This window comes from Pogonomyrmex barbatus, unplaced genomic scaffold (assembly GCF_055798465.1).
Source record: "Pogonomyrmex barbatus isolate J1 unplaced genomic scaffold, ASM5579846v1 scaffold10, whole genome shotgun sequence".
Lineage (NCBI taxonomy): Eukaryota > Metazoa > Arthropoda > Insecta > Hymenoptera > Formicidae > Pogonomyrmex > Pogonomyrmex barbatus.
The window spans coordinates 7,199,212-7,225,995 of record NW_028297099.1 but is presented as its reverse complement, the minus strand read 5'-3'; the positions used below and the strand labels follow the sequence as shown (position 1 = coordinate 7,225,995).

Here is a 26,784-nt window from a genome sequence, read left to right as displayed (position 1 = left end):
GATGTATTTCCCAAAGTAGAGACCTTTGTTTCCGCACAAATATTTATTTCTGATTATTTCTCACGTTATCGATACTCGTTGTATGTAGTATTATACAATTCAATAAAAATATCAAGGGTTGTGTTACGATTGACGTAACATGTATCCATGTTATCGTGACTGCTATGGTAACGCGACCCTTGCAAAGCAGAAAACGGAAAGCGATAAGTTGTAACTGTAGAAAGAAGAGAGATTGAGTGACTATCTCTTTTACAATCTGTTTTATGATTTTTTTCATTATATTACCGATATGCGTAACGTTCTTCAACTTATATCATCATAACGATTCCGATAAAAGAAATATAAAAATTTGATTACGATGGAAAAGTATTGTGTACGAGAGAAAGATAGCACTCAGAGAGAAGAAGAAATCGTGGAACGAGATAAAAGCGACAAAGAAATCGATATTTACAAATCGGAACCGTGTACGGAATTGATGAAGCGAAGCAAGGAATCACTCGTCAAAAAATCACGTAAAAAGCATTGCGATTGGATGAAGTCCACTTCAGATACGTATTGTCCAAATACCAAGCTCTTCAAAAGTTACCACATGTATCAGAGGGCATATGATCGGTTAAAAAAATATACGGACAAACCGAGTTTTTTCAATTTACCACCAAAATGCGAAACTTTGTCGAGGTAAGTTACCAATAAATGTCATTGATTTGTTACAAAGTGTAACATTATACACCTTAATGTTCAATTAAAAGTATCAAGTATTTTTGATTATTTCTATTTTTAAAATTCATTTTTTTTTCTCATGTCAGAGATAAAATTTTGGAATTTTTTGATCTTGTATCAATACACCATTTGTTTTAACCAAATATACATAAATAACAAAGTCAGAAAATTTGAAAATTTTAACTAGAAAAAAATATTAGTTTAAAAAATAGAAATGAAGAAAACCATCGCTTTTAATTGTATTCCACATTAATGCCATTCGTTTAAATTAATAATATATCGGATATTGTAAATAAAATTTTATAAAATTTTATTAAACAAATTTGAAGGGGCCCAAAGAAAAAGGATAAAAAAATTCCTTGTCACGAAGACGACTATTACATGTCGCTATGTCGACGGAGAGCTGAATTTCGAATGCATCTGATCAGGAAGATCAAAGGGCCGGCGAGACGCGATGAAAGCCGGCGCGAGGACGGGATGGAAATTTGTAGCGGCTATGCAAAAGAGGGGACGGTTTTAGACGACGACAATGTTTGCGGACAACAAACAGCGGCAATTCCGTGCGGTGTCGGCGATATCGCCGACATTTGGCTCACGGAGGAAGACAAGAATCTCTTGAGGTATTACTACTACATTCTTCATGAGGTTGACGACACTCACGCAGGCACCTTAGATTCTGACACATTAAAGAAGATCACGAGCATGGTGTCCGCTGAATGGCAGGAGAGACACAGCGAGTGCTTTGACCGATTGATTCAGGAATTAAAAAGCGACTACGTCACGAACATGAAAAAGTCCATCGTCGACTTTGTATTGCAGGAACCCTTCGAGGAGGCGTACAGCCTTTGCGCTCCGGTTAGTACGGCGCCCACGTAACAGATAAAATGTTATTTCTTTTTTTTTATGCGCAACATAACATTTTTCGGGCGACACGACCGCCTTCGTGTCGATAATCGCTTTTCACACTCGATTGCTTTCGTTTTGCGATCACACATTGTGCATGTTGCAGCCGTCGTTCTCCCGAGAAATCGCCGACTCGCCGGAGCGCTGCAAATACCAGAAAATAAGAACGAAATTGGAGAAAAAATCGATTATCCTGTATCATCCGTGCATACGCAAAACTTTGAATTATTGGTATCGCGAATACGGGTTAGTGAGTTAAAGTGATATATATATATATATATATATATATATATATATATATATATATATAAATATTTCCTGATTCAATGTTACGATAATTTTCGTAGAAAAGTCAAGCAAGTGGACAAGCGACAGTTGACATCGTACGGAAAATCGTACGATCTTTCAAAATTTGATAACATATTCTTAAAAATCCTCAAAGACACGAGTGATGATCTTCTCAAACGATGGCTGCCGAAAATCTGTAACATTTTACTCGCAGTAAGAAATTTATTTTGTAGTTCAAGCGGCAGAAAATATATTTTATTGATACAAATATTAATTCGTGTCTGGTTGTTGTCGATATTTCCATGTTCAGGCTTCAAAAAAGGGAAATTTGCCATCGACAGATAATCCGCAATACAATAGGTTCTTCAATTGCCTTGCTTATGTCATGGAAAACCAATTGCGAGATTTATGCTTGCGTTCGATGGAAGACTATATCGAGTATCTCATGGACGTCGGTGTAAGTATATATATATATATATATATATATATATATATATCTAAGTTGTTTAATGTTTCACTAAAATTTTGTTTTTAATATGCATTTCAAAACTGAATGCATTAAATATAATTATCTTGAACAGCATACAAATTGTGGCTTTAATATAGATGTCGTGGTACGAAATACGTCCGTCTCCTTTGATCCCACATTTAAAGCATTCGTAAATGGACTTTTGATGCTATTGAATTCTCTTTATGATGCCGTAACTACGTTACCACGAGCAGAAGTAAAACTGGGATGGATTTCTTCTGATAGTGAATCCCTTGAATTGCTCAAGGTACATATTTCGTTATTACTTTCAACTTTAAGTTCAATATTAAATTCTTCAGATAAAAATATTGTGTAACATTTTAATAAAATTATTAAATAATTATTAAAATCATTAATGATATTAAAAATTATTAATCAAGTTATCATTTCGTTATTATATTTATTAAATTCTTACGTGTTTTTCGTAGCCCGTAATTTCTTCAGATATTTTGGAGCAGCACGCGAATGTCATATCAAATTTAATTCAACGCTATAGAACCGATCCGGAATCGCAATTGCACGAGTTTGATAAATATATGAGTTTAATAAATGACAAGGATGTCAATTACATTCAGAAATTTCTGAAGGTTCAACCGCCTCATCCATATCAAAAGTATTGCGAACTCGTCGATTATTACGATCGATTGAGCAAGAATGTTCCGTTAGAGTTTTATAGAACATCTTTTACTGATCTCTTTGAAGTCTGCAGACATCATATTATAGGGCACATTGCTTCTACAGCTGCTCATCTCAAAGGCGAATTAATTTCCAAAATGATCGCTGATTATCAGCAAAAAGTTCGAGTGTACGTTTTAATTTTCGCATTTAAATATAACTAACTTTATTTAAAACACTCAATAATTAATGATAATTTTTAATTATCAGTATAGGAGATGTTTATCAAAACATCGCAGATCAAGCATTGAGTATACCGCCCAATACTTCAGAACTCGTGAAATTGCAGGCTTTCATACATAAATCTGAAACAGAAACTGTTTTCGAGCTCGAAACTCAATTGAGAGAAGTAATAAAATATATAATATTTTTATCAGATTACCACCATTTGACGCCGGTCGAGTTGAAAAACAACAATTTTGTTTTCCATTGGTGAGTTTAATTGTATTAATTTAATTCGCAATAAAATCTATTATAATTCAATGTAAAATAACTCAATGTAAAAATAAATTGCATCGATTAATATAATCAAAGGTAGAGTAATTATTTAAATTAGAGAAAAAGAAACTTTTAATGTGAATAACTATATTACAATTTTATATTAGGTATTACACAATGCCTGAAATTTTTGAAAAACACCGAGAAATAGTTGCGAGTAAAACGGGCGAATATCAGGCAATGCTCAAAGTTAGAATCGAAAAATTTCAACAGGATCTTCAGCTTTATGCAAAATATTGTGACGAATTACAATATTGGGGCAATATCGAGGAGATACAACGATATAAGAAAAAGGCTGCGAGTCTTGATAAAAAGTTGATAGCTGCTATGGATATAATCGCAGAATTCAATGAAGAGGAGAAATTATTCGATTGGGAAATGTCACGATATCCTTTAAGGAAGAAGGTAATAGAAGATAGTTTCATCATTGATTTATATTTATATATTTAAATCTTTTGCGATTTGATAATATAAACAAATTATACAAATTATTACATGCTCAAAGCTCTTATATTTTATGTAAAATTTTAAATTCCTATTTTACTTTCCTATCTTTTTAACATGATGGAAGTAATAATATTTTTATGATTAGATAGCGGATAAATTGGCACCCTACAAAAAATTCTACGATATTGCCTGTGAATTTTTAACTAATCATGAAAAATGGACTGAAGCTATGATAGGCTTGTACGATCCTGAGGTGATCGAGACCGAAACGAGCAATGCATCTCGCTTAGTGTTCAAGTTGGAAAAAGCTTTTGAAGAACCTGCGGTGAGGAAGCTGGTAGAAATCGTAAAGATGAAAATCGAAGAGTTTAAAGAGCATATGCCGGTAATACTGACTCTCGGAAACCCCTCTCTGAAGAGTCGTCATTGGGAGCAGATTTCGGAAATTGTTGGATTTCCGATAAAAATCGATCAATATATGACATTGGCCAAGGTAAAGGCAAACTTAACTTGCTTGTCACTTGACTCAGACTCATTGTAATCGTATTTATACTTCATAGATTCTCGACTATGGTTTAGGCGATTACGTCGTGAAATTTGATGTGATATCCGAGGCGGCTACCAAAGAGGGCAAGCTGGAAAAGGCATTATACAAAATGTATTCTGATTGGGCGGATATTGCGTTTACCGTTATTCTTTATCGCGACACCGGCACTTATATTATTGCCAGTGTGGAAGAGATACAGCTGTTGCTTGATGAACATCTGACGAAAACCCAAACGATGAAAAATTCTCTTTATATAAAACCATTTGAAAAAGAAACTTTGTAGGTTTACAAAATTTTAATCAATGATTTTTTAAAGAAAAGTATTAATTTTTTTTTTTATCGATTTTGTTATTTTGATTTTGGCCCAAAAAATCATGGATACTATATAACATATATAGTTTATATTCTATATATTCTATGTCATCAGGGAATGGGAAATCAAATTGCTCATGTTGCAAGATATTATGGATTATTGGCTTATGGTTCAAGGGACATGGATGTATCTTGAACCGATTTTCTCATCGCCCGACATACAACAACAAATGCCAGAGGAGAATCGACGATTTAGCGCCGTAGATAAAGTTCGTAATTGTTCGCAAATTAAATTGCTGCGTTATTATTCATTGATATGTACATGCAATAAACAAATTGTAAACAATCTAAAATTTAAAATGTGTTTGTAAACTAGATTTGGAGGGAACTGATGATGATCGTCGTGGAGGAACCAGCAGTCATGGTCGTGATCGATATTGATAAAATGCTGGATCGTTTGAAAAAATGTACTCACTTGCTTGATTTGGTACAGAGAGGACTTACCACTTATTTGGAGAAGAAGCGACTCTTTTTCCCGCGATTTTTCTTTCTTTCCAACGACGAACTTTTGGAAATCTTATCTGAGACAAAAGATCCGACGCGGTACGTCTTGTTGTTGTTGTTTATTTTGTTTATTTGATTATCTATAAGTATTTTAATTATCTTTTACTTATTAATTATTAGAGTACAGCCGCATCTGAAAAAGTGTTTCGAGGGCATCGCAAAATTGAGTTTTACAGATATCATGGAGGCTATAGCAATGATGTCATCTGAAGAGGAAGTAATTATTCTTGAGGACGTAATCGATACGGCCGCTGCGCGAGGACAAGTGGAAAAGTGGCTCCTTGAGCTTGAAACTGATATGAAGAAAAGTGTGAAGGCCCAGGTCAATTAAAATCAATAACAATCTAGAAAAAGATAAGTAGATTGAATATATATAGTATATCGATTCGATTTTCCTTCAGGTGATAAAAGCTAAAAATGCCTTTCTGACTAAAGCTAGGAGTCACTGGGCTCTGGAATGGCCGGGGCAGACCGTTCTCTGTGTCACTAAATTATACTGGACGGCAGACGTTACCGACAAACTTCCAAAAGGCACTGAAAGTTTAAAAAGTTATATAGAAACGTGCACACACGAACTTAATGAAATCGTCAAGCTTGTCCGCGGTAAATTATCAAGACAAAATCGGACAACTTTGGGTCGGTATTTTGTTTAAGAATATGTTCTGGAATACAAATTCGAAAATTATTTGCTTTGTCTCCTTCTTACTTACAGAGGCTTTAGTAACGCTGGATGTTCACAGTCGCGACGTATTGGTGCAGCTATGCGAACAAAATGTGAATCAAATCACGGACTTTAAGTGGCTTTGCCAACTGAGATATTATTGGATAGTAAATAATAAATTGTTATAATTTTGTACATTTGTACATTTTGTACATTTGTTATATATATTTTGTAAAATATATAGTTAAGATATGCCTATGTTCTGTAGGACGAGAACTTGTATACGATGATGATAAACTCTAAACTGGGCTATGGATACGAGTACCTAGGCAATACATCGAGATTAGTAATAACGCCACTCACCGATCGATGCTATCGCACCTTGTTCGGTGCACTTAGCCTGCATCTCGGCGGTGCTCCGGAAGGACCTGCTGGGACAGGAAAGACGGAGACTACTAAAGACCTCGCCAAGGCACTCGCCAAGCAATGTGTCGTATTTAACTGCTCGGAAGGATTAAACTATATTGCTCTGGGCAAATTTTTCAAAGTATGAAAAAACAAGTATATTAAGATGTTCAATATAAATCAAGATGTTCAAACAAAAATAGACAATTCAGGCAAAATTACTTCAGGAAAAATTTTTAGCGCATTATTTATCACGATAACTGAAAAGAATGTCTTTTTCATTTGAATTTTATTTTACTCCGATAATGTACAAACATATAAATTTAATTTATACTAAGCTAAAGATTAAAATATATATTTTTTGTTTTTCAAGTAATATAAATAAAAAAAGAAAAAAATACTTAATTTATATAACAAATTAATTTTTATTCTAAATTTTTATTCTAAATTTTTATTTTAAATTTATATTATAATCCTGTAGGGATTAGCCAGCACGGGTGCATGGTCTTGTTTTGATGAGTTTAACCGCATTGATCTGGAAGTCCTATCGGTAGTGGCGCAGCAGATTTTAACTATTCAACGAGCTATACAAGCACGGTACAAGATCTTTATATTCGAGAATACAGAATTGAAACTGGATCGTACCTGTGCGGTATTCATCACGATGAGTCCGGGATACGCCGGCAGAACAGAATTACCGGACAATTTAAAAGCTTTGTTCCGATCGGTGGCTATGATGGTAAATAAACGCATTTAAAAGAACCATCCTTTATTTTCCCATACATTAGTATTTCTACAATTAATATTTAATAGGTACCGGATTATGCCTTAATAGCGGAAAATATTTTGTATTCATATGGATTCTACAACGCGAGGCCTTTGTCTGTCAAGATAGTTATGGCTTATAAATTATGTTCGGAGCAATTATCCAGCCAGAATCATTACGACTACGGTATGCGAGCGGTGAAAACTGTCTTAATAGCGGCAGGAAATTTGAAACTTAAATACCCGGAAGAAAACGAGGACATTTTAATCCTGCGTAGTATCAAGGACGCGAATTTGCCCAAGTTCCTTAAGGAAGATATATCCCTCTTTCAAGTATGTACGCACATTTTTATGCGCGAGAAAAAAAAGGATCATCAAAAATATCGTTTTAGAGTATTATCTCGGATCTCTTTCCAAATGTGCAACTTCCTGAACCGGACTATGAGCATTTAAATGCATCTGCATATAAAGCATGCGCTGCTGCGAATATTCAGTGCGTCCCCGTGTTTCTGGAGAAGATCCAGCAAATATATGAAATGATGTTAGTCAGGCATGGATTCATGATCGTCGGGCATTCCTTTGCTGGCAAAACTACAGCCTACAAAATGTTAGCTGACGCACTTGAGATTTGCGAAGAGAACGTAAGCTCTGAATGTTGATATAATTGTTCCCACAATCCCATCGAAAATTTCCTACAGAACAAAATTATGTCTTTAAAATCCAATTTTGATTTTAAATAGAATTGGATGAACGAGCGCAAGGTGGAAATAACGGTGATCAATCCGAAGGCAATAACTCTAGAACAACTGTATGGACAATTTGATCCAGCATCTCACGAATGGAACGACGGCCTTCTGGCCATTAGCTATCGAGCTTTTGCAACTTCGCCAAACAACAATCGAAAGTGGTTGATCTTCGATGGTCCGATAGATGCGATATGGATAGAAAGTATGAACACTGTTCTTGATGATAATAAGAAGCTATGTTTGATGAGCGGAGAGATCATTCGGTTAGCGCCGACGACCAACTTGATATTCGAGCCGTTAGATCTGGAAGCTGCTTCGCCGGCCACGGTGTCTCGTTGCGGTAAATGAGATTTTTTGACAAACACGAAATTTAAACACGAAATTTAGGTGAATCAAACGTCTGTTTTCTGTAGCTAAACTAGTGCACATTAGCTAAATTAGTGTACATGTTATTTAAAATGAAATTGATATATATTTGAAGTATGACAAAAGCGAGATGCAAAGTTTTAGTGCAGCCCAATTCGGGAATAAAAAACAAACTTAATAAATCACTCGAAACAGGAATGATTTACATGGAACCTGGAGCGTTAGGATGGGAACCCATATTAAATTCTTGGATAGCTAAATTGCCCGAAGCGATAAATGAATGGCTACGAGTCTTCTTGTACGAATCGCTATTCCTCAGGTTTTGCAAACCTCTTTTTCATTTCTTACGCTGGTGCAACGTAAAGGTAGATTTCTTTTTATAAGCAGAATTGACTAAATTTTGTTTATATCTTATCAATTTGCAGGAAATATGTCCCATGCCCGATTCGAATCTCCTACGATCCGTCACTTATCTCATGGATTGCTTCTTGCATGATTATTATAACGAAGAAATCGTGAAAAATATAAGCGACTTTGATCTTCGAGCACAAATAGAAGTTGGAATTTAATGATTAAATAGTTAATGTTAAATGTTAAAAATTCTAATGAATTAATTTCAAATATTGATATAGGGCTCATTCTTCTTTTCGTGCATCTGGGCAATGGGAGGCACTTTGGAAGCTAGTTATAGGGAACAATTTAGTATTTTATTCCGTGGTCTTCTAGAGAGAGAATTTCCAGTTACGTTGATAGAAGTATTTCAATTACAAGAACCAGTTCCGCCACCTTTAAAACCCTATATTTTTATCATGCCGAAACACAATCTGGTATTTGACTACAGATTTATTAAAGAGGTAGACAAAAATCTATTTATTTAGCCTTAATACCTAGATTAAATATATTTTTTTATAAAGAAGCGTTTCATTCCTTTAAACTTTACTCTAGCAAATTTACGTTATTTTTTTCTTATCAGGGCAAAGGAAAATGGAAATTATGGTCGGACGAGTTAATATCAGTACCGCCGATACCTCGTGATATTCCTGTCAATCAAATAATCGTGCCGACCGTAGAAACAATACGATACACGGCACTCTTTCAGATGCTGATACAAAATGAGAAACCAGTGCTCTTTGTAGGTCCGACGGGCACTGGAAAGTCAGTGTACATAATTGATTTCCTATTAAAAAAGAACAATGCCGCAGTGAACATGCCATTGCTGATCAATTTTTCGGCACAAACTACAGCTAATCAGACGCAAGATATTGTTATGAGCAAGTTAGATCGCAGGCGTAAAGGCGTTTATGGTCCTCCCATAGGTAAACGATGGATCGTTTTCGTCGACGATGTCTCAATGCCGCTGAAAGAAAAATTCGGAGCGCAGCCGCCCATAGAATTATTGCGACAATGGTTGGACCATTGGCAATGGTAAAGTATCCTATTGTCTATGCTATCATAATATCGCTATCGATTTGAATATTGCTTGAATAATGTATTGAATTTAATAATTTCAATACATATTTGCAATTTTTTATATTAATATTAATTTTTTAATATTAATAATAATATATTTAATATCAATTTCTATTGACAGGTTCGATAGAAAAGAAGGCATGCTAATAAAATTAATTGAGATCCAATTAATGTGCGCAATGGCTCCGCCAATTGTCAGTAAAGACGTTACGTCGCGATTCAAACGTCATTTCTTTGTTCTGGCAGTATCTGAATTTGAAGATGACGTTATGATCACGATATTTAGTAAGATTGTTCTATGGCATCTTGATACCAGGTTTGTAAATTTACAAATAAAGAAACAATTTAAGAAGAAAATATTCAGAGAATATTGTTTATCTTGAGAAAATATCTTTATGAAGATTCATAATATATATAAATGTTTTTCTTACGTTATAGGGGTTTTAGCAAAGAGTTTGATCCATGCATCGATCAAATTGTCTTAGCAACACTAGACATTTATAAAGAAAGCTTGCGTAATTTGCTACCGATACCTGCAAAATGCCATTACATGTTTAATCTTCGTGATTTTTCCAGAGTTATCCAGGTAAATAATATCTTGTTATTTATTCTATTAATATCTTTACAAAATATTAATTATTGCAATTAATCATTGCATATAGGGAATACTATTATCGGTCCCGGAAACTATGCCTGCACTTTCAAATATGAAACGATTATGGGTTCACGAGATACTTCGTGTGTTTGGCGATCGTTCAGTCGATGATATCGACCTTAAATGGCTAATACAGCAAATAAGCGTGACATTACAGAACCGTATGGAAATTTCGTTAGAGGAGCTCTTCAAAGATTTACTTCCTGAAAAAGACCAATTAAAAAAAGTAAGATTTTAATATCGTTTACTTAATATACTTAATAAAAAAAAAATTATGCTAATATCATGCACATTTTTTGCACATATCCTCCAGATCACCATAAACGAATTACGAAATCTGATATATTGTGACTTTGTCGATGCCAAAGCGGACATTCGGTTGTATCAAGAAGTTAGCGACCTGGACCAACTACGAGAAATCGTGGAAACGTATCTTTCCGAATATAATTCGATGACGAGGAAACCTATGAATTTGGTATTATTCCGGTAAATTCTATTTCTCATATTTGGTAAATATGATATTTGCAATTAATGCCCGGTCTTGTACTAAACTCGATTGCATAGATTCGCGATCGAGCATCTGTCGAGAATAACTCGTATCATCAGACAACCGCGAAGTCACGCTCTTCTCGTCGGAATCGGCGGATCTGGAAGACAATCTTTAACCAGATTGGCGTCGCACATCTGCAATTACGACGTGTACCAGGTTGAACTTACGCAATTATACGGTCAGCGCGAATGGCACGAAGACATTAAAATTATTCTGAGAAAAGCGACTGCCACCGAATTGCACTCGACTTTTCTCTTCAGCGACACGCAGATTAAGGAGGAGAACTTCTTGGAGGATATCAGCAATATGCTTAATTCGGGAGAGGTAAATAAATAGCATATAGAATTATTTTTTTCAGTTTCCATTGTTTTGTTCATTATATTTTTTGCGCATAAAAAATTTAGCGAGCTCGATTTGTTGTATTTAGGTGCCCAATATATTTAATGCTGATGAGAAGGGTGAGATATGCGAGAAGATGAGACTAATTGATCGACAACGAGAACGAGCATTTCAAACGGATGGTAGTCCCGCGGCGCTTTTTAATCTATTTGTGCAGATCTGTCGTGATCAGCTACATATTGTTGTCACTATGTCTCCCATCGGCGACAATTTTAGAAATCGGATTAGGAAATTTCCGGCTTTAGTTAATTGCTGCACCATAGATTGGCTTCAGGTGAAAAAGTCACCAGATTTTATTTTCATTTAAGAGACATGTATGTGTGGAAATAATCTTGCTATATCGTTTCTTTTTTTCTTTCATCATTCAAGCCGTGGCCTGAGGATGCCTTGTTGGCTGTCGCGACGAAATTCTTGTCTACAGTCGAGCTCACCGATCATGAAAAAAACGCCGGTATTGATATGTGTCAATTTTTCCACGTGTCCACTCAAAGATTAAGTGACGAATATTTCGTCCGTCTAAATCGCCACAATTATGTGACTCCTACTGCTTATCTCGAAATGATTAAGACATTTCAGAGCCTGCTTGATAAAAAGCGTGGGTAAGTATGATCTTCTTAAATTTCTTGAATTTTTCCGTTTAATTTTGCATGGTGTTGCAGAGAAGTGTTGCGAGCTAAGGCTCGATACGAGGGTGGATTAGGGCAATTGGACACTGCGCAGCACCAAGTGACGGAGATGCAGAATATATTAAAACAATTACAACCGAAATTGATCGCAGCCACGCAGGATATCCAACGAATACTAGCTGATGTCGAGAAAGAAAGTCAGGAAGCGGTGGAATTTGAGAAAATGGTTAAAATCGACGAAGCCACAGCTGAAGTGAGAGTCACAAATTTTTTTTACAAATATATTATTGATATTAAAATATATCATTAATTAATAATTTTATCATGCAGTTTTGTAAAATTTGTATTCCAAATTTATAAATAGTGACTTAGTAATAATAAATGTTAGAGTTATTAATAGAAATAAAATAATATATTACTGAGACTAAGAGTGAAGTACAAATTTTACAAAATTACATATGATAAAAAATTCGTTCCATGCAGAAAGTCGCGGATGAGACAGATATGATAAGAGCCGAATACGATGCCGATTTAGCCGAAGCTATGCCTATTTTGAATCGAGCCCAAGCAGCATTAGATACTTTAACATTGGCAGATATTGCGATAGTAAAAGCAATGAAGCATCCGCCATATGCCGTGAAGCTCATTATGGAGAGCGTTTGCGTTCTCAGGGTACAATGCATCCTACAATAGGAAATGATAAATACTATCATTTATAAAAAATCTGACATTATTTTTATTACTTAGATGTTAATTTTTTAACAATATATTGTCGCATTTAAACAAATTATTGCAGCAAATAAAGCCGGAGAAGGTGCTGACAAAGGAGGGTGTACAGGTTGATGATTATTGGAGGGCTGCCTTGAGAATGCTCAGCGATGTTAACTTTTTAGACTCGTTACTTCATTTTGATAAGGACAACATACCGGAAAAGGTAATAGAAACATTACGGAAGGAGTATCTGACCAATCCGGACTTTGATCCAGAAAAGATGAAAAAAGTATCGACGGCTTGCGAAGGATTGTGCCGTTGGGTCATCGCAATGTCCGAGTACGATATAATCGCGAAAATCATCGCTCCTAAAAAGCGAGCACTAGCGCAAGCTGAAGCTAGTTATCGCAACGCCGCAGAAAAGTTAAACCTGAAGAGAGAACAATTACGTCAAATACAGGTACGCATTGTTCAAATATCAATGGGTTATAATGTTAGGCGATAATTTCTTTCTAAGAAGATAAAAGTATATATATTTATATCTCACATAAAAAATTCTGTAGAAAAAGTTATTGGTTCTTCAAGAAATTCTGAACAAAAGGAAGGTGGAATTTCAAGCGATGTCGGATCAAGTGGCGGATTGTGAGATGAAATTGAAGCGAGCCGAGGATCTCATCGGAGGATTAGGCGGAGAATATGCTCGTTGGTCGCAAACAGCCGAACAACTGGGCGATAAGTAAGATCTATTTGCAGATGCACATAGTTTTTAATTTAAAAATTTACAACTTACAATTGATTTTTCTCTATTTTTTGCAGATATCATCGGTTAATGGGGGATGTGATAATCGCTTCCGGCGTGGTAGCTTACTTGGGTCCGTTCACTATGCCGTTTCGTGTGCAGCAGATAAACGAATGGGTGCAACTGTGTTTGGATCTGCAAGTGATTTGCAGTCACGATTTCCATCTGCGCGATATACTCGGCGATCCGGTTTTAATTAGGTCGTGGAACATCGCCGGATTGCCCATCGATGCATTTTTCATTGACAACGGAATTATCATTACGTAAGTCAAACGTAATTTCAACGTATCTCGTGCTGCATAATTATCGGCATATTTTTTCTGTCCTTAGAAACGCGAGGAGATGGCCGCTGATGATAGATCCACAAGGCCAGGCTAACAAATGGATAAGAAATATGGAGCAGATGAACAATTTAAGCATTATTCGATTGAGCCAGCCTGATTATGTGAGAATCTTGGAAAACGCGATACAATTTGGACAACCAGTGCTGCTTGAGAATGTAGAGGAGGAATTAGATGCCATTCTTGAGCCAATACTTCTCAAACAGACTTTCAAGCACGCTGGTGCATTATGTATAAAATTGGGCGACGCCATAGTGGAATATAGCACTGATTTTAGGTATACTTTAATTAGTGTAGTGTACAATTTTATCTTAAGTTCCATAAGAAAAAGGCTTGTTAGTGTACAGTATATCATTTCATTGCCAAATTTTATTATTTATTACATGAGTCGCAAAAAGATTCCTTAAGAGTCTTAATCTTATTTGTTAAAACTAATGTTATTGAATTTTCAAAATATATTTCGCGTAATAACGAATTGATTTATACAAAGAGTTAGTTGAGCAAGTGAAGTTTTAAATGAAATATCCTCTTAATCATTATCATGATTGACAATGATTGACAAACAGACTTTACATCACGACAAAATTAAGGAATCCTCATTATCTGCCGGAAATAGCTGTGAGAGTAACTCTGCTGAATTTTATGATAACACCAAGCGGCTTGGAGGATCAGCTGCTTGGTATCGTAGTCGCAAGGGAAAGACCTGATTTGGAATCGGAGAAAAGCGCTTTGATCGTGCAGAGTGCCGCGAATAAAAAGTATGTTTTTTTGATTCGGTATTCTATATGTTTATTTTGTTTATATAATTTGTTGTCTCCTAGAATGCTGAAGGAGACGGAGGACAAAATACTGGAGATACTTTCCGCGGCGAAAGGTAATATCTTGGAGGACGAGGAAGCCATCGACATCTTAATGATGTCCAAGAATTTGAGCGATGATATTCAAATGAAGCAGACGGCCACGGAAGTCACAGAAAAGTCAATCGACGCCGCGAGATCGCAGTATCAACCTATCGCAATTTATTCGACTGTACTCTTTTTCACGATAGGTATAAATTATAAGAAATCAACAATATGAAGAAAAATTGATACTTCTACATTAGAAATTTCAATCAGATTTCAATCTGAATTATTCTTTTTGCAGCATCTTTAGTTAACATAGATCCAATGTATCAATATTCACTGATCTGGTTTGTGAATCTTTTCAACATGGCTATCACCAATACGGACCCATCTGAAAATATCGAACAACGTCTGAAGGATTTGACCAAATATTTCACGTATTCCCTTTATGTCAACATCTGCAGATCTCTGTTCGAGAAGGATAAATTATTGTTTACGCTACTTCTTGTTTTTAATTTGTACGAAAAAAACGACAAAATGCAAATTGCGAGTCAATGGTTGTTCCTGTTAACCGGTGGGATAAGTTTGGAGAATCCATATGCTAATCCCGCCAAGTGGCTGCTCGTTAAGCATTGGGATGAACTATGCAGACTGGATAACATCAAAGGATTCGAAGTAAATTTCTGCGTAATCGATCAAATTATCGATATTTGTACACAGAAAGAACAGCTTTGTTGAAGTATTTAAAAATTTGATCAGATACAGATCTAAAAATAATTTTACTAGGCCATCAAAATAATTATGTAGGATTTATGTAGATATTTAAATTGATTATTAGGATATTAAAAATTTTTACGATCATCATATTTGAGCGTCCTACATAATAATTTTCTGCTATGATCTAATAGAATTATTTTCAGATCTGTATCTGGCAAAATTTTTACATACTTTAGCAAAATTATTTTCTCCATGTAGAATTTATTGATATCAATTTCGTAGGGCATCAGAGAATCATTCTCCAACACCGTTGACGAGTGGAAAAGAATATTTGATTCGAGAGAACCGCAAAAAGAGCCTTTTCCAGCGCCTTATGACCGTCTGAGTTCATTCGAGCGACTGTTAATTCTGCGATGTATCCGTCCTGATAAAATTATCCCAGCAGTACAGTTATTCGTGCAAGGTAAAGAAATACACTCGAAGCGAATATCAATCACATGAATTGGACGGAAATCAATACTTTGATTGTTTCTGGATACTGCAGAAAAATTGGGTATTCAATACGTAGAAATACCACCTTTCGACTTAGCATCCTCCTACGCGGATTCCAACTGTTGTATTCCACTGATATTCATCCTGACTCCGGGCGCTGATCCGATGCAAACCTTGCTGTCATTTGCCGACGAGAAAGGCTACGGCGCCAAGCGACTCTTCTATCTATCCCTCGGTCAAGGTAAGCCTTTAAAACAAACCAAATTTGTCGCATGAAATCGACCGTGTATTTATCCTAGGTCAAGGACCGATAGCGGAAGAGTTGATAAAAGAGGGCGTGTTGCGCGGTAATTGGGTGGTATTGCAAAATTGTCACCTGGCTAAAAGTTGGATGCCGATCTTGGAGAGGATATGCGAGGATTTCACACCTGACACAATTCATCCTAACTTTCGATTGTGGTTGACTAGCTATCCGGCGGAGTACTTTCCCATATCGGTTCTCCAAAACGGCATCAAAATTACGAACGAGCCACCCAAAGGACTCAGAGCGAATGTTTTGAGATCTTATGCGAGCGATCCGATCAGCAGTTCGGACTTCTTCGAGGGTTGCGTTCAAAGTGAGATTTTCAAGAAGCTCCTGTACTCGTTGTGCTTCTTCCACGCTATCGTACAAGAGAGAAGGAAGTTTGGTCCAATCGGCTGGAACATCCCCTACGAGTTCAACGAGACCGATTTGAGAATCAGCGTTTTACAACTGAAGATGTTCTTGGACGATTATGAGGGTGTGCAGTTCGATGCTTTAAAATATCTCACGGGCGAGTGTAACTACGGGGGTAGAGTTACGGACGAATGGGATCGTAGGACGCTGAATACTATTTTATCAAAGTTTTATTGTCCGTGAGTATTAGTAAGTTGTGTGATCAATTCAATCAATCGATTAAGAAATTATCATTTCTAGGGAATTGTTGGCCCAGGAAAGATACTACTTTGATGCAACGTCGACTATTTATTATTGTCCGGACGCCAGAGAGTACGATGCCTATGTCGCTTATACGAGAAAACTTCCGATAATAACAGAACCAAGTGTATTTGGAATGAACGAGAATGCCGATATAGTTAAAGATCAGCGAGAGACAAACTTGTTATTCACTTCGTTACTGCTCACTCAGGTAACTTTTATCAAAACTTTTAAGATAATGATTATCACATTTTACAATTATCATTTTTCTTTTAATTTCGCCAAATATTATTCAGGATCGAACGGTATGTATTTACAATACTAATTACACTAATTGCTAGTATATTTTATATAATTATAAAATATGTGCTTCATATAATTACTTTTTTATTGCTTAACCTTAGGATCTTTGGGAAATTAAGGTATGTTGTATATCACGTTTCGAAATTGTACATGTGTCTTGTTATTATCATATTAATTTAATAAAAGTCAGGATTTTTCCCGGATTTCACCTGAGATAAAATTCTAATGCTTACATTGCGTTAAGTTCTAAACTTACAGATGGGATAGCCAACTTTTAAAATTTAGGGATTATGACTTAAAGCAACTTAAGAAAACGCTTTTTGCCGGAGATTAATTTAGAGGTTTAAGTTTTAAGATTTATTATCGGAACGAGGGTAAACAAATCAAGCTAATTTGAACAAGAATAATGAAACATTCTAATTGCTAAGTCTTTTTTTCTTAGGAAGCTGTTAAATCCGATTTAAGACAAGCTTCTGATGACGAGATAGTTTACGATGTTGCGACAGAAATTCTGAACAAGCTTCCAGACAATTATGATCTTATTACAGCACTTGTTAAATATCCTACATTGTACAGTGAAAGTATGAACACTGTGTTAGTGCAAGAAATGGATAGATTTAATAAATTATTATGCTGTATCAGAGATAGTCTTATTAATATACGAAAAGCTATCAAAGGTATATATTTGTTCTTCAAAGAAAGAAATACATATACAAATATGTGAAATATTGCAAATTAATTTAAATTATTAAATAAATCTCTCAATGATACTAATAATAAAAATTGAAATAATATGTAAAAAAATATATTATCTCAATTCTGCAATTAGGTATGATCATAATGTCTTTCGAGCTTGAAGATATTCATGAAGCAATTCTGATGAGCAAAATACCTCTTTTGTGGAAACAAAATTCTTACCCTTCTTTGAAACCTCTGGGCAGTTATATCAATGATTTTCTACAACGTTTAACATTTATACAGGTAATTATTCACATATTATCTTACATTAGCATTTCATTTTTTCTTAATCTCGAAGTATTTTTCTACATATGAATTTATTATATAGAAATGGTATGAAGAAGGACCACCTGTTACATTTTGGTTACCTGGATTTTACTTTACGCAAGCGTTTCTGACTGGAACACTACAAAATTATGCGCGAAAGTATCAGATTCCCATAGATCTTCTCACGTTTGACTTTGAGATTCTGAAAGAGACTGTCTTCACTATCGCGCCCGAGGATGGCGTTTATATTTATGGGCTATTTTTGGATGGCGCAAGATTTGATATAAAGGAAATGTGTATAGAAGAGAGCTTCCCCAAAGTGCTTTATGATAATGTACCCTTTGTAAGTAGTTGAAGATTTTCCCATCTCTAAGAAAGAGTTATAAGATCATTGATGAAACCTGATCTTCTTGCGACACTTCCAGTTGTGGCTGATTCCGATGAAAAAGGAAGATATTGAAGATAGACAAATATATGTTTGTCCACTTTATAAAACCAGCGAACGTCGCGGGGTATTGTCCACCACTGGTCACTCCACAAACTTTGTCATAGCCATACGATTGCCCACAGTGAAGCCGTCCGAACACTGGATTTTAAGAGGCGCGGCCATGCTTTGTCAACTCAGTGAATAAAATAAATCAATCTTGCTTTTTCCTTCTATCTAATTTTTATTTCTTTATGGCGATAGATTTTAGCATCATTATATTATTTTCGGCCCTATATTTTTGCTTTTTTTTTGCGGAAGTTGTATGTATTGATCATATCATCTATTCGTTTAAACTTATGGAATCTTGGCGGAAATAAAAATGTTTTGAACCAGAATGTTTTAGAAGCGTGAAACGTTCCTTTTACGTTCCAATGTTTCAATTTACACTTGCTAGAAGATTCATTCATGCTTCTATCATTATTTTTTTTCTAGAATAACACAATACTTACGCTTCGGATTGTTACTTTTGTCAGGGTAGTTATTTATCTGATAAAACTATTTTTTCCTCCTCATTTTTCGTCGTTTCTTTAAAGAAATACGCTCAAAGTACGCCCTCCACGCTCTTTGAATAATCTTGGCGGCTCGATTATATCTGAAGAATTCCAATTTTTCAGTGAAAGCTTTCATCAGTGCGATTTCTCGTTCTTTCTTGTATCGAACGTATAGTGTTCGTTGCACAGTCAACTGATCCTGAAAAAAAAGCTAATTATAGCTCAACAAAATTCAACATTTCAAGTCAAATGTATTACAAACCTCCATATTTCTAATTTCTGCTTTAATAGCTTCGTGATCTTCTGACAATTTCTCCATCAATGCGTGAAACGCACCGATGTCGCAATCGTACTTAGCAAGAACGGTGGTGTATTCTTGTTCAACTTTTGCACTAAAACATAAAAATTCAAATAAATATCGTCTAAACTGCGTGAAGATTTACGAAGATCACATCGTATTTACCACATATCGAAAAGTTTCGTTTCGTTCGTCGCGTTGACTTCTATAATTCCATGCAATCTGCAGTCCGCTGAATCCACTTCAGATTGAAGTAGCTTCTTTTGTGCTTCTTCTCGTTCTCTTACAATTAGCATTTCCTGCATTGATTCCTTCCTACAAAACATTAAAATTGTTACGCATACTATTCGCGACATAATTTTTGTTTAAATAAATAATAAATTTTTTAATACATTTCTTTTGATATCTCTATTTCTGACGTTTCCTTGATGCTACGCATTATTTCTTCTTCATTGTTTATGCAAGTGACGATATCTTTTAGAAAAATCTCGAAATTTGAAGTTTGCTCTGCGGATATCTCCTGTAAAGCTGCCAATTATTATTTTAGTTTACGTTTAAAAAATGCGTTTAAATAATACAATAAAAAGATATTATTTTATATTAACATTTATAAACATTTTTTTTTGTCAAGTTTACCTTCAAGTTCCGCCAAAGTTTCCGCTACTTTTGCCCGGCAATCTTGCAAATTGATAACATACGCGCATTCTGCTTCAGGAGTTCTCTTCATTCGAGATACAACGGATTTCTTAAGAAAATTGATAAGATTGATGATTTCTCGAAGCCTCGACGAATCGCGAGTGTCACATTTTTCAATCTATTAATGATAATAGAAAAAGCAGGATAGAGAAATAAAGTACACAAAATATTAAGCTTGACATTCAATAAAATTGTATAAAAAATAAAATCCAAATAATTAATTAAAATAAATTTAATTAAATTATAATAAAATTAAAATATTACTAAATTAAAATAAAAAAATTTTAGGATATATTTAAAGATATTTTTTTCGAATACAGAACCTAACAAAAAAATTAATGTTTTTTTAAAAAAAACGAAGAAATTCATTTATTTGTGAGAATTTTACCGCGTTTTTGATTACCGATTTCTCTATCTTATTTGTAATGCTCGATAAAAGTTTTTCCATTCGAATTATCGCAATCGCAATATCTTCTTGCTCGCTCATAATTAATATTATTTTTTTTCGAGATCTCTTAATTTCACAATCTGTTTACTCACGAAATTATACAGATGTATTAAAACACGTATCTAACGATCCAACAGTACGTACTTCTATGGTTACCATTCTTGCATTTCAATCTTGCCTTTTATATGAAATGTAAAAGTATTTTATCATGAATTACTCAACTTTGTCTTAAAATTATTTTTTTTATTAAAATCATTGAGATACAATATGCTTTCTAAAAATATATTATTATTGTTAAGAATATATTAACATATGTAATACGACATTCATTATATTATATAAATAATATTCAAAAAAAAGATTTATAAAATTTTTATAAAAGTTTGAAATCATGTATATATCTTGTTTTTTCATTATGTCGTTAATCGTCGAATAATCATTATTTTCCGTTTAAGTGTTTTGCAACAAAGAAAATTGATTCATAAATGATTCTTAAAATACGTAAAAATAACATAAAAATATTTTTTCCTTTATAATTTCAAATTTGAAAAAAAAACGTAAAAGGTAAAAAATAATCTTAATTTAACTTTAATTTTAAAAGAAAATACACGATTAATTATCTCTTGTTCTTTCATCGGTTATCAAACGATTAATTGTCTCTTATAAATCCACGAAGTTAAGCTGTCAAAATATATTAGCTTCTTTGTTACCTTCATACAAAAAAATATTTATGTATGTGAAGCGTATATAAGAAATAATATACGCTTCGCATACATAATATACATATATAATATTGTTACAATTTCTTCGAAGTTTCGCATTGTTGTGCAACAGATCGAAATTACAATAAAATGTCGATAGGAAAAACAAAAATACTTCGTCTTTTCACGAAAGAAGGCTCTCTCTCTCTCTCTCTCTCTCTCTCTCTCTCTCTCTCGGCGCTCTGGACTCGATGAATCTGTCATCGTTCACATACAAGCACCCCTCCCCCCCCACACACACACAAGGATACACATGCATGCACTCGTGCGCGCACACATACACACACACACGTACACCGTGAACGTGGAACGATCTCAATCATCTGCCGTGACTCCTGTGTGTGCGAGACCGGAATTTAAACATGACGTTCTGATGGAATTGCTATGATATCACATCGGGGCCCGTTGCACTCGCCGAGCTGGTGTTCGATCCGGAAAACGGCAGAAGGACAAGACAGGAGTGCATGATGCAAACGTCCACCGATGCGCGGTTGCGAGAAGGTTGTCTCTGTCGTTTTGATAATTAACGCCACACCTAAGTCACGCGATTTATTTATCACACAAATCTACGAGCGCGCACACATCCCGAGACGTAGGTAACAGAAGAAAGTCTTCTTTCCCTTCCTTGAGATACCTTGAGATCCAAGGCGTGCACGAGGATAGTTCGGGTGGTTTGGCTGTGATTATCTGTAATTTTGCCCTGCTACACGACTCCGGGATTGACACAGGTGTTTAGAGACGTTTTGACTTCCTGGACTTCCTCTCGAATTCGAATAGGAAGGCGAAGTACCCTGGGCGAGTACACGTCTCTCATGAGAGATTCCTTCACGCAGCACTGAGCAGGTCTACGCTTAGAGCGTGCTGCGACATAAAGTTGTATTCATGCCTTTTTGTCTGAGAGGTAACGTAGCTCGCAAAATGGAAGAATATTCTGTCGCGTCGGACGTGTCGGTGGTGGACGTCTACGACATTGCATCGGAAATAGGAAAGGAATGTGAGAAGCTCATAGATCTGTTTGGCGTGGAATCGGTGACCAATCTGATGCCAAAGGTGATAAACGCTTTAGAGCTGCTCGAGAATCTCGCCACCAAGAACGAGCGTGAGAATACCATGGTGCAGGAGTTGAGTGCCAAGATCTCTCAGCTCGAGAGTGACAAGATTGGAAAGGCTGAGGATAGACAACGATTTGAAAAGGTACCCGATACGTTTTAATATTTTTGTCATACCTTATAACAGTGATTTTGATGTGCTCTGTGTAATTCACAATCATAATAGTAAATTTATTTGTTGCTAAATGTCTGTGATTTTCCTAGGAACTGGAGCAAATTGAAGAACATTGGAGGCAAGAGTCCCGCGATTTAGTAGCCATGGTTACTAGATTACAAGAAGAAAATAGACGATTAGCCGAAGCTCTACAAGAATCACGTAGTGATAGTCAGTACAGCAGTAAACAAACAAGTACTAACACCAATTAACCCCTATACTAATTTAATAATTATAAAAAAGGTTTTGTCAAACATATATAAATGTACGTTTGACAAAACGATATGTAAGTTAGCAAACAGACAAATGACTGTTTGTCTTAATTTTTAGCTATCACAGCTAGTCAGGAGGTTGATATAGCAGTTTTGCAACATCTAAGGTCTATGATAGATAAACAACGAGAACAGATTCGTGCTAGGGACCGAGAATTATCACAAAAGACTGCAGAGATTGAAAATGTAAATTGGTACTTATATGTATATGCCCAACTTAGTTGCAATTTTCGATTTAGATGTTAGATATATTTTTACTTTTATTCCAAATATTTTGGTTATTAAATATTTCAGGAGGTATTTTCATAAAAGATGAAAGAATAGAATATTTTAGAAATTTTTTATATAGAAGAAACAAATTTTGTAAATTTGGGAGTTTTTCTTTGTTTTTGCTAACTTACACTTTTATCACATTAACTGTCAATTTGGATATCAATTGTCACTTTTCTATTTACGTATACTTGGCTCCAAACCACTATAATTTTGCTAATATTAGAAATTTTTCAAAAATTTAGAAAAATATTCCAGAAATATCAAAAAAATTGAAATGTAAGAAAATTGATTTTTATTCAAAATATGAGAATACCCCTTTAAAGAGAAAATTTTATTATAATATATAAAATAAATTTTGTTATAAGCTGCTATGCAATGCTATGTTATGTTATAATAATAGTTAAGTGCCCAAGTCGAGAAGCTTACGGTTTTGGGACGAGAACTGAAACGCAAACAACGACAAGCGCAAATGCAAGCCCGAGGTTTAGTAGAAGAAAGAGCCGACTTTTTAGCTCAGCTACAAGACCAGAATCGGGAACTTATAAATCTTCGGGGACGACTTGGCATGGCTAAGAAAGAAAATGAGGATTTGAGTAAATTGCAAGGCTGTCCCGATTTAACGAACAAAGCGATTTATGACCTAGACGATCCTGATAGACCTAGATTTACGACTGCCGAGCTAAAAGAGATTTTGCACGAACGGAATGAATTGAAGGCAAGAGTTTCGGATCTCGAAGATGAATTGGAACTGTATCGACCAAAACCTGAAATGTAAGTTGTTAAACAATAGAAGCTTTATATACATATATAAATCGCCAAATCGTAAAATGTATTCAAATTACGTTTGCATTCTTCAGTCCTGAAGATGACAAAGACGCACCCGTTCAAGGACCGCTCCCTTATGAACCAGATGATGCACCATGGAAAAAATCCTCTGAATCTGGCATTCGTAAATTGTATGTATTTATGTATTTTTATTTGTTCACACGTGTGTGTGTGTGTGTGTGTGGTATATTTTTAAAGTATATTAATTTTACAGCTTCCGAAAGATATTCTCCGAATCTAGCAGCAGTTTTCTCGGAGGTAGCAGCCCTAGACGAAGTCTTTCTAGTCTTTCAAAGATGGCCCTATCTGGTACCAGTACCTGTGATACGTCTATATAATGCTTTCTTAAAAATACATTGGATAATTTTAAGTAACCAATCGAAGATGATAACCGAAGACAACGTCGCTTAGGACTAGACTTTTTATTTACATGATTAATATATCATATTCTGACTGCTCGATACACATATACGATTTTACATAGACAGTTTTAACGTAGATATGAATTTCTGTAAAGATAGTCTAGATATTATTGAGACCTGATTCATAGTAGATAGATGTGCATGCAATGAGCGAACAGGAAACACTAGATTTGTATAAACCTATAAAATGAAAGAAGAGACATATATGCATGTATATATTTGTATAGCTGTAAAAAAAAGGGACAATGTGTATTTAGCTGCACGACCTTGATACATCATGTAACTTCTCTCAATTTTTCTATTTCTCCTTAGACGTCAAATTCATTGAAATTCATACTAGATTCATAGTAGAATTCATAATGCATGTAAGAAAACCATATAATAGTGATATAATTAGAAACAAACATCCTAGTTTTCTTTCAAAATTACGTATTAGGTACGTGTAGTTTTAAATGTGCATTGATGAGATTCTAATTGTATGTCTAATGTGAAACAGGTCTCGCTTTATATGCAGATATACCAAATATTATCAGATATCCAATTATTGTTTATTATTATTATTATTAAGCTTTTAAAGATGTTTATGTTTTTCGAAAATTTTTTTATTCTATTGACAATATTAACGAACTATAATGTACTCTGTTTAATTTTGCATTAAACACAATTTTTACAGTAAATTCTGCATTGCAGAAACCACAGCTTGTAAGCTTTTTTAAATCTTCATTGTGTCGAAATGCATTTATTATGCGATTAAAGCATATAATATCTGAATTTGTATTTATATTTTTATCTTTTACATTGTTCATCAATGACGTATTCTATATTCAATTTTTTATCTCATTTATTATATTAATTGTGGACATGATATTGAATCCGATATATTTCATAATCTGTGCCATATGTTATTGATGTAAAAATAAATGAGAGTATTTTTCTTTTCATGTTGTAATTGTAAATATACTCATAAACATAAAACGATTTAGATATTTATTTAAATATGTGATACATTCACATAGAATTATATCTTTCATGAATATATATATAAAATATATATTAAAGAAAATTGTCAACATATATCTATATATATTCAAATAATAAAAAAAATAATAAAGCAAATGTTGCTATCTTATGAGAATATCTAAATTAAAATTAATAAGTAATTAAAATTTTTTTTGCAATGTCATATAACAAGAAGGAGTTAGACAATTTCCGAATGCCAAAGAATTTTACATTACATTACAAAAGATTTGTTGCAATCTATGTTACCTATATATTAAGATTAGCTCTCCATAAATACAAAATAACTGTGTTACATGTAGTGCCTATTTCAATATTACTTATTAATTCTTGAGCGATTTAGCAAAGTATTTCAATAATAAAACGAAAAAGACGAGTTCAAATATATAGCTCAAATATATAGAGTTATATATAGTTCAAATTATAATACAAATTGTAATAAATAAAACGTAATGATTTACACGTAGTGCAATCCTTACAACTATGATAAATGAAACACTACTAATCTGTTTTGTAAATCTGAAATATTAAAATAATATCAAATATATTAAAAAAAGAAAACATTAGCTACTTCAATTTCATTGAAAAGTTAGCTACTCCATTTTGTAATGTAATGGAATGACATACATGCATATCAGTATTTTATCCATTTTATATAAAATAGTATATTCTCAAGAGAAATGTTTTGTGAGTATATCTTTTAAATGTAAATTGAATTTATATTAATAACTTTATTTTATTCCTGTATAAATAAGAGAAAAAGATTCGTTTATATTAGTATATACATTTTTAGATTTTTATACTAGCAAAATAGCCAAGGCAGTAATGAATGTTAAACTTTTTGAGAATAAAAGCGTCGTTTCAGGATTAAATAAGATTGAGGCATTTTGTTGCTTCCATGGCTATGTAAACAAATTTTCATTGACCAATGCAATAATTTTTAGAATTGTTGAATATCTTTATACAATATATATAAATATGCAGATAGATTTACCCCTTTCCGTACATACTCAATGTAGCATCGTATATGATTTCAAAGTAATTCTAGATGTAAAATCAGAAATAAAAAAAAAAATAACATGAATGTGACACAAGGAATATTATCCACGATTTATTGTAAGTAGAGATCTAATAATAATAAAGATCTAGTGGATTGTAAAAAAGATAAATATAATATCTCCTCAGAAAAAGACGTATTACAAACATATTAATAATGATTTGCTCATGTAGAATTATA

At 34.2% G+C, this 26,784-nt stretch overlaps 3 protein-coding genes across 7 annotated transcripts; 2 read left to right on the top strand and 1 right to left on the bottom strand.

Moving 5' to 3' along the window:
* The first annotated feature begins 50 nt into the window (after window positions 1-50).
* On the top strand, window positions 51-18,954 carry LOC105429726 (dynein axonemal heavy chain 7). Its single transcript, XM_089085591.1, has 51 exons — window positions 51-678; window positions 1,050-1,575; window positions 1,730-1,869; window positions 1,971-2,124; window positions 2,222-2,368; window positions 2,493-2,687; window positions 2,869-3,245; window positions 3,326-3,547; window positions 3,721-4,018; window positions 4,206-4,553; window positions 4,621-4,886; window positions 5,035-5,188; window positions 5,296-5,522; window positions 5,604-5,805; window positions 5,885-6,119; window positions 6,196-6,311; window positions 6,413-6,691; window positions 7,031-7,288; window positions 7,363-7,647; window positions 7,707-7,955; window positions 8,055-8,400; window positions 8,622-8,791; window positions 8,852-8,983; window positions 9,059-9,280; window positions 9,400-9,851; window positions 10,018-10,212; window positions 10,335-10,482; window positions 10,559-10,777; window positions 10,865-11,037; window positions 11,116-11,425; window positions 11,529-11,774; window positions 11,870-12,099; window positions 12,160-12,379; window positions 12,610-12,798; window positions 12,923-13,297; window positions 13,401-13,573; window positions 13,654-13,899; window positions 13,967-14,254; window positions 14,544-14,735; window positions 14,799-15,025; window positions 15,121-15,494; window positions 15,819-15,999; window positions 16,081-16,269; window positions 16,328-16,925; window positions 16,987-17,197; window positions 17,283-17,291; window positions 17,391-17,408; window positions 17,732-17,966; window positions 18,119-18,270; window positions 18,356-18,637; window positions 18,720-18,954. Exons 1-51 carry the CDS (start codon window positions 359-361, stop codon window positions 18,924-18,926), a joined length of 12,207 nt encoding a protein of 4,068 aa, XP_088941717.1. The 5' UTR covers window positions 51-358; the 3' UTR covers window positions 18,927-18,954.
* Window positions 10,627-21,908, bottom strand: LOC105429727 (uncharacterized). 4 transcript variants are annotated; one of them, XM_089085614.1, is made up of 7 exons: window positions 21,771-21,908; window positions 20,207-20,384; window positions 19,963-20,098; window positions 19,736-19,885; window positions 19,535-19,664; window positions 19,231-19,471; window positions 10,627-10,754 (listed from the first exon to the last, which is right to left on the bottom strand). In XM_089085614.1, the coding sequence occupies exons 2-6, from the start codon at window positions 20,295-20,297 to the stop codon at window positions 19,277-19,279; spliced, it is 702 nt and encodes a 233-aa protein (XP_088941740.1). In that variant the 5' UTR covers window positions 20,298-20,384; window positions 21,771-21,908; the 3' UTR covers window positions 10,627-10,754; window positions 19,231-19,276. The 4 variants fall into 4 exon arrangements, with proteins under 4 accessions (XP_088941740.1, XP_088941741.1, XP_088941739.1 ...); XM_089085615.1 differs by lacking the exon at window positions 10,627-10,754 and adding an exon at window positions 16,135-16,275; XM_089085613.1 differs by lacking the exon at window positions 10,627-10,754 and having other exon boundaries at window positions 19,017-19,471.
* On the top strand, window positions 21,789-26,625 carry Rilpl (Rab interacting lysosomal protein like). Of its 2 annotated transcripts, none has more exons than XM_011642880.2 (6): window positions 21,789-22,669; window positions 22,789-22,909; window positions 23,069-23,196; window positions 23,684-24,054; window positions 24,141-24,239; window positions 24,323-26,625. In XM_011642880.2, exons 1-6 carry the CDS (start codon window positions 22,358-22,360, stop codon window positions 24,444-24,446), a joined length of 1,155 nt encoding a protein of 384 aa, XP_011641182.2. In that variant the 5' UTR covers window positions 21,789-22,357; the 3' UTR covers window positions 24,447-26,625. The 2 variants fall into 2 exon arrangements, with proteins under 2 accessions (XP_011641182.2, XP_011641181.2); XM_011642879.2 differs by having other exon boundaries at window positions 21,792-22,669; window positions 22,789-22,933.
* The last annotated feature ends 159 nt before the right edge of the window (window positions 26,626-26,784 follow it).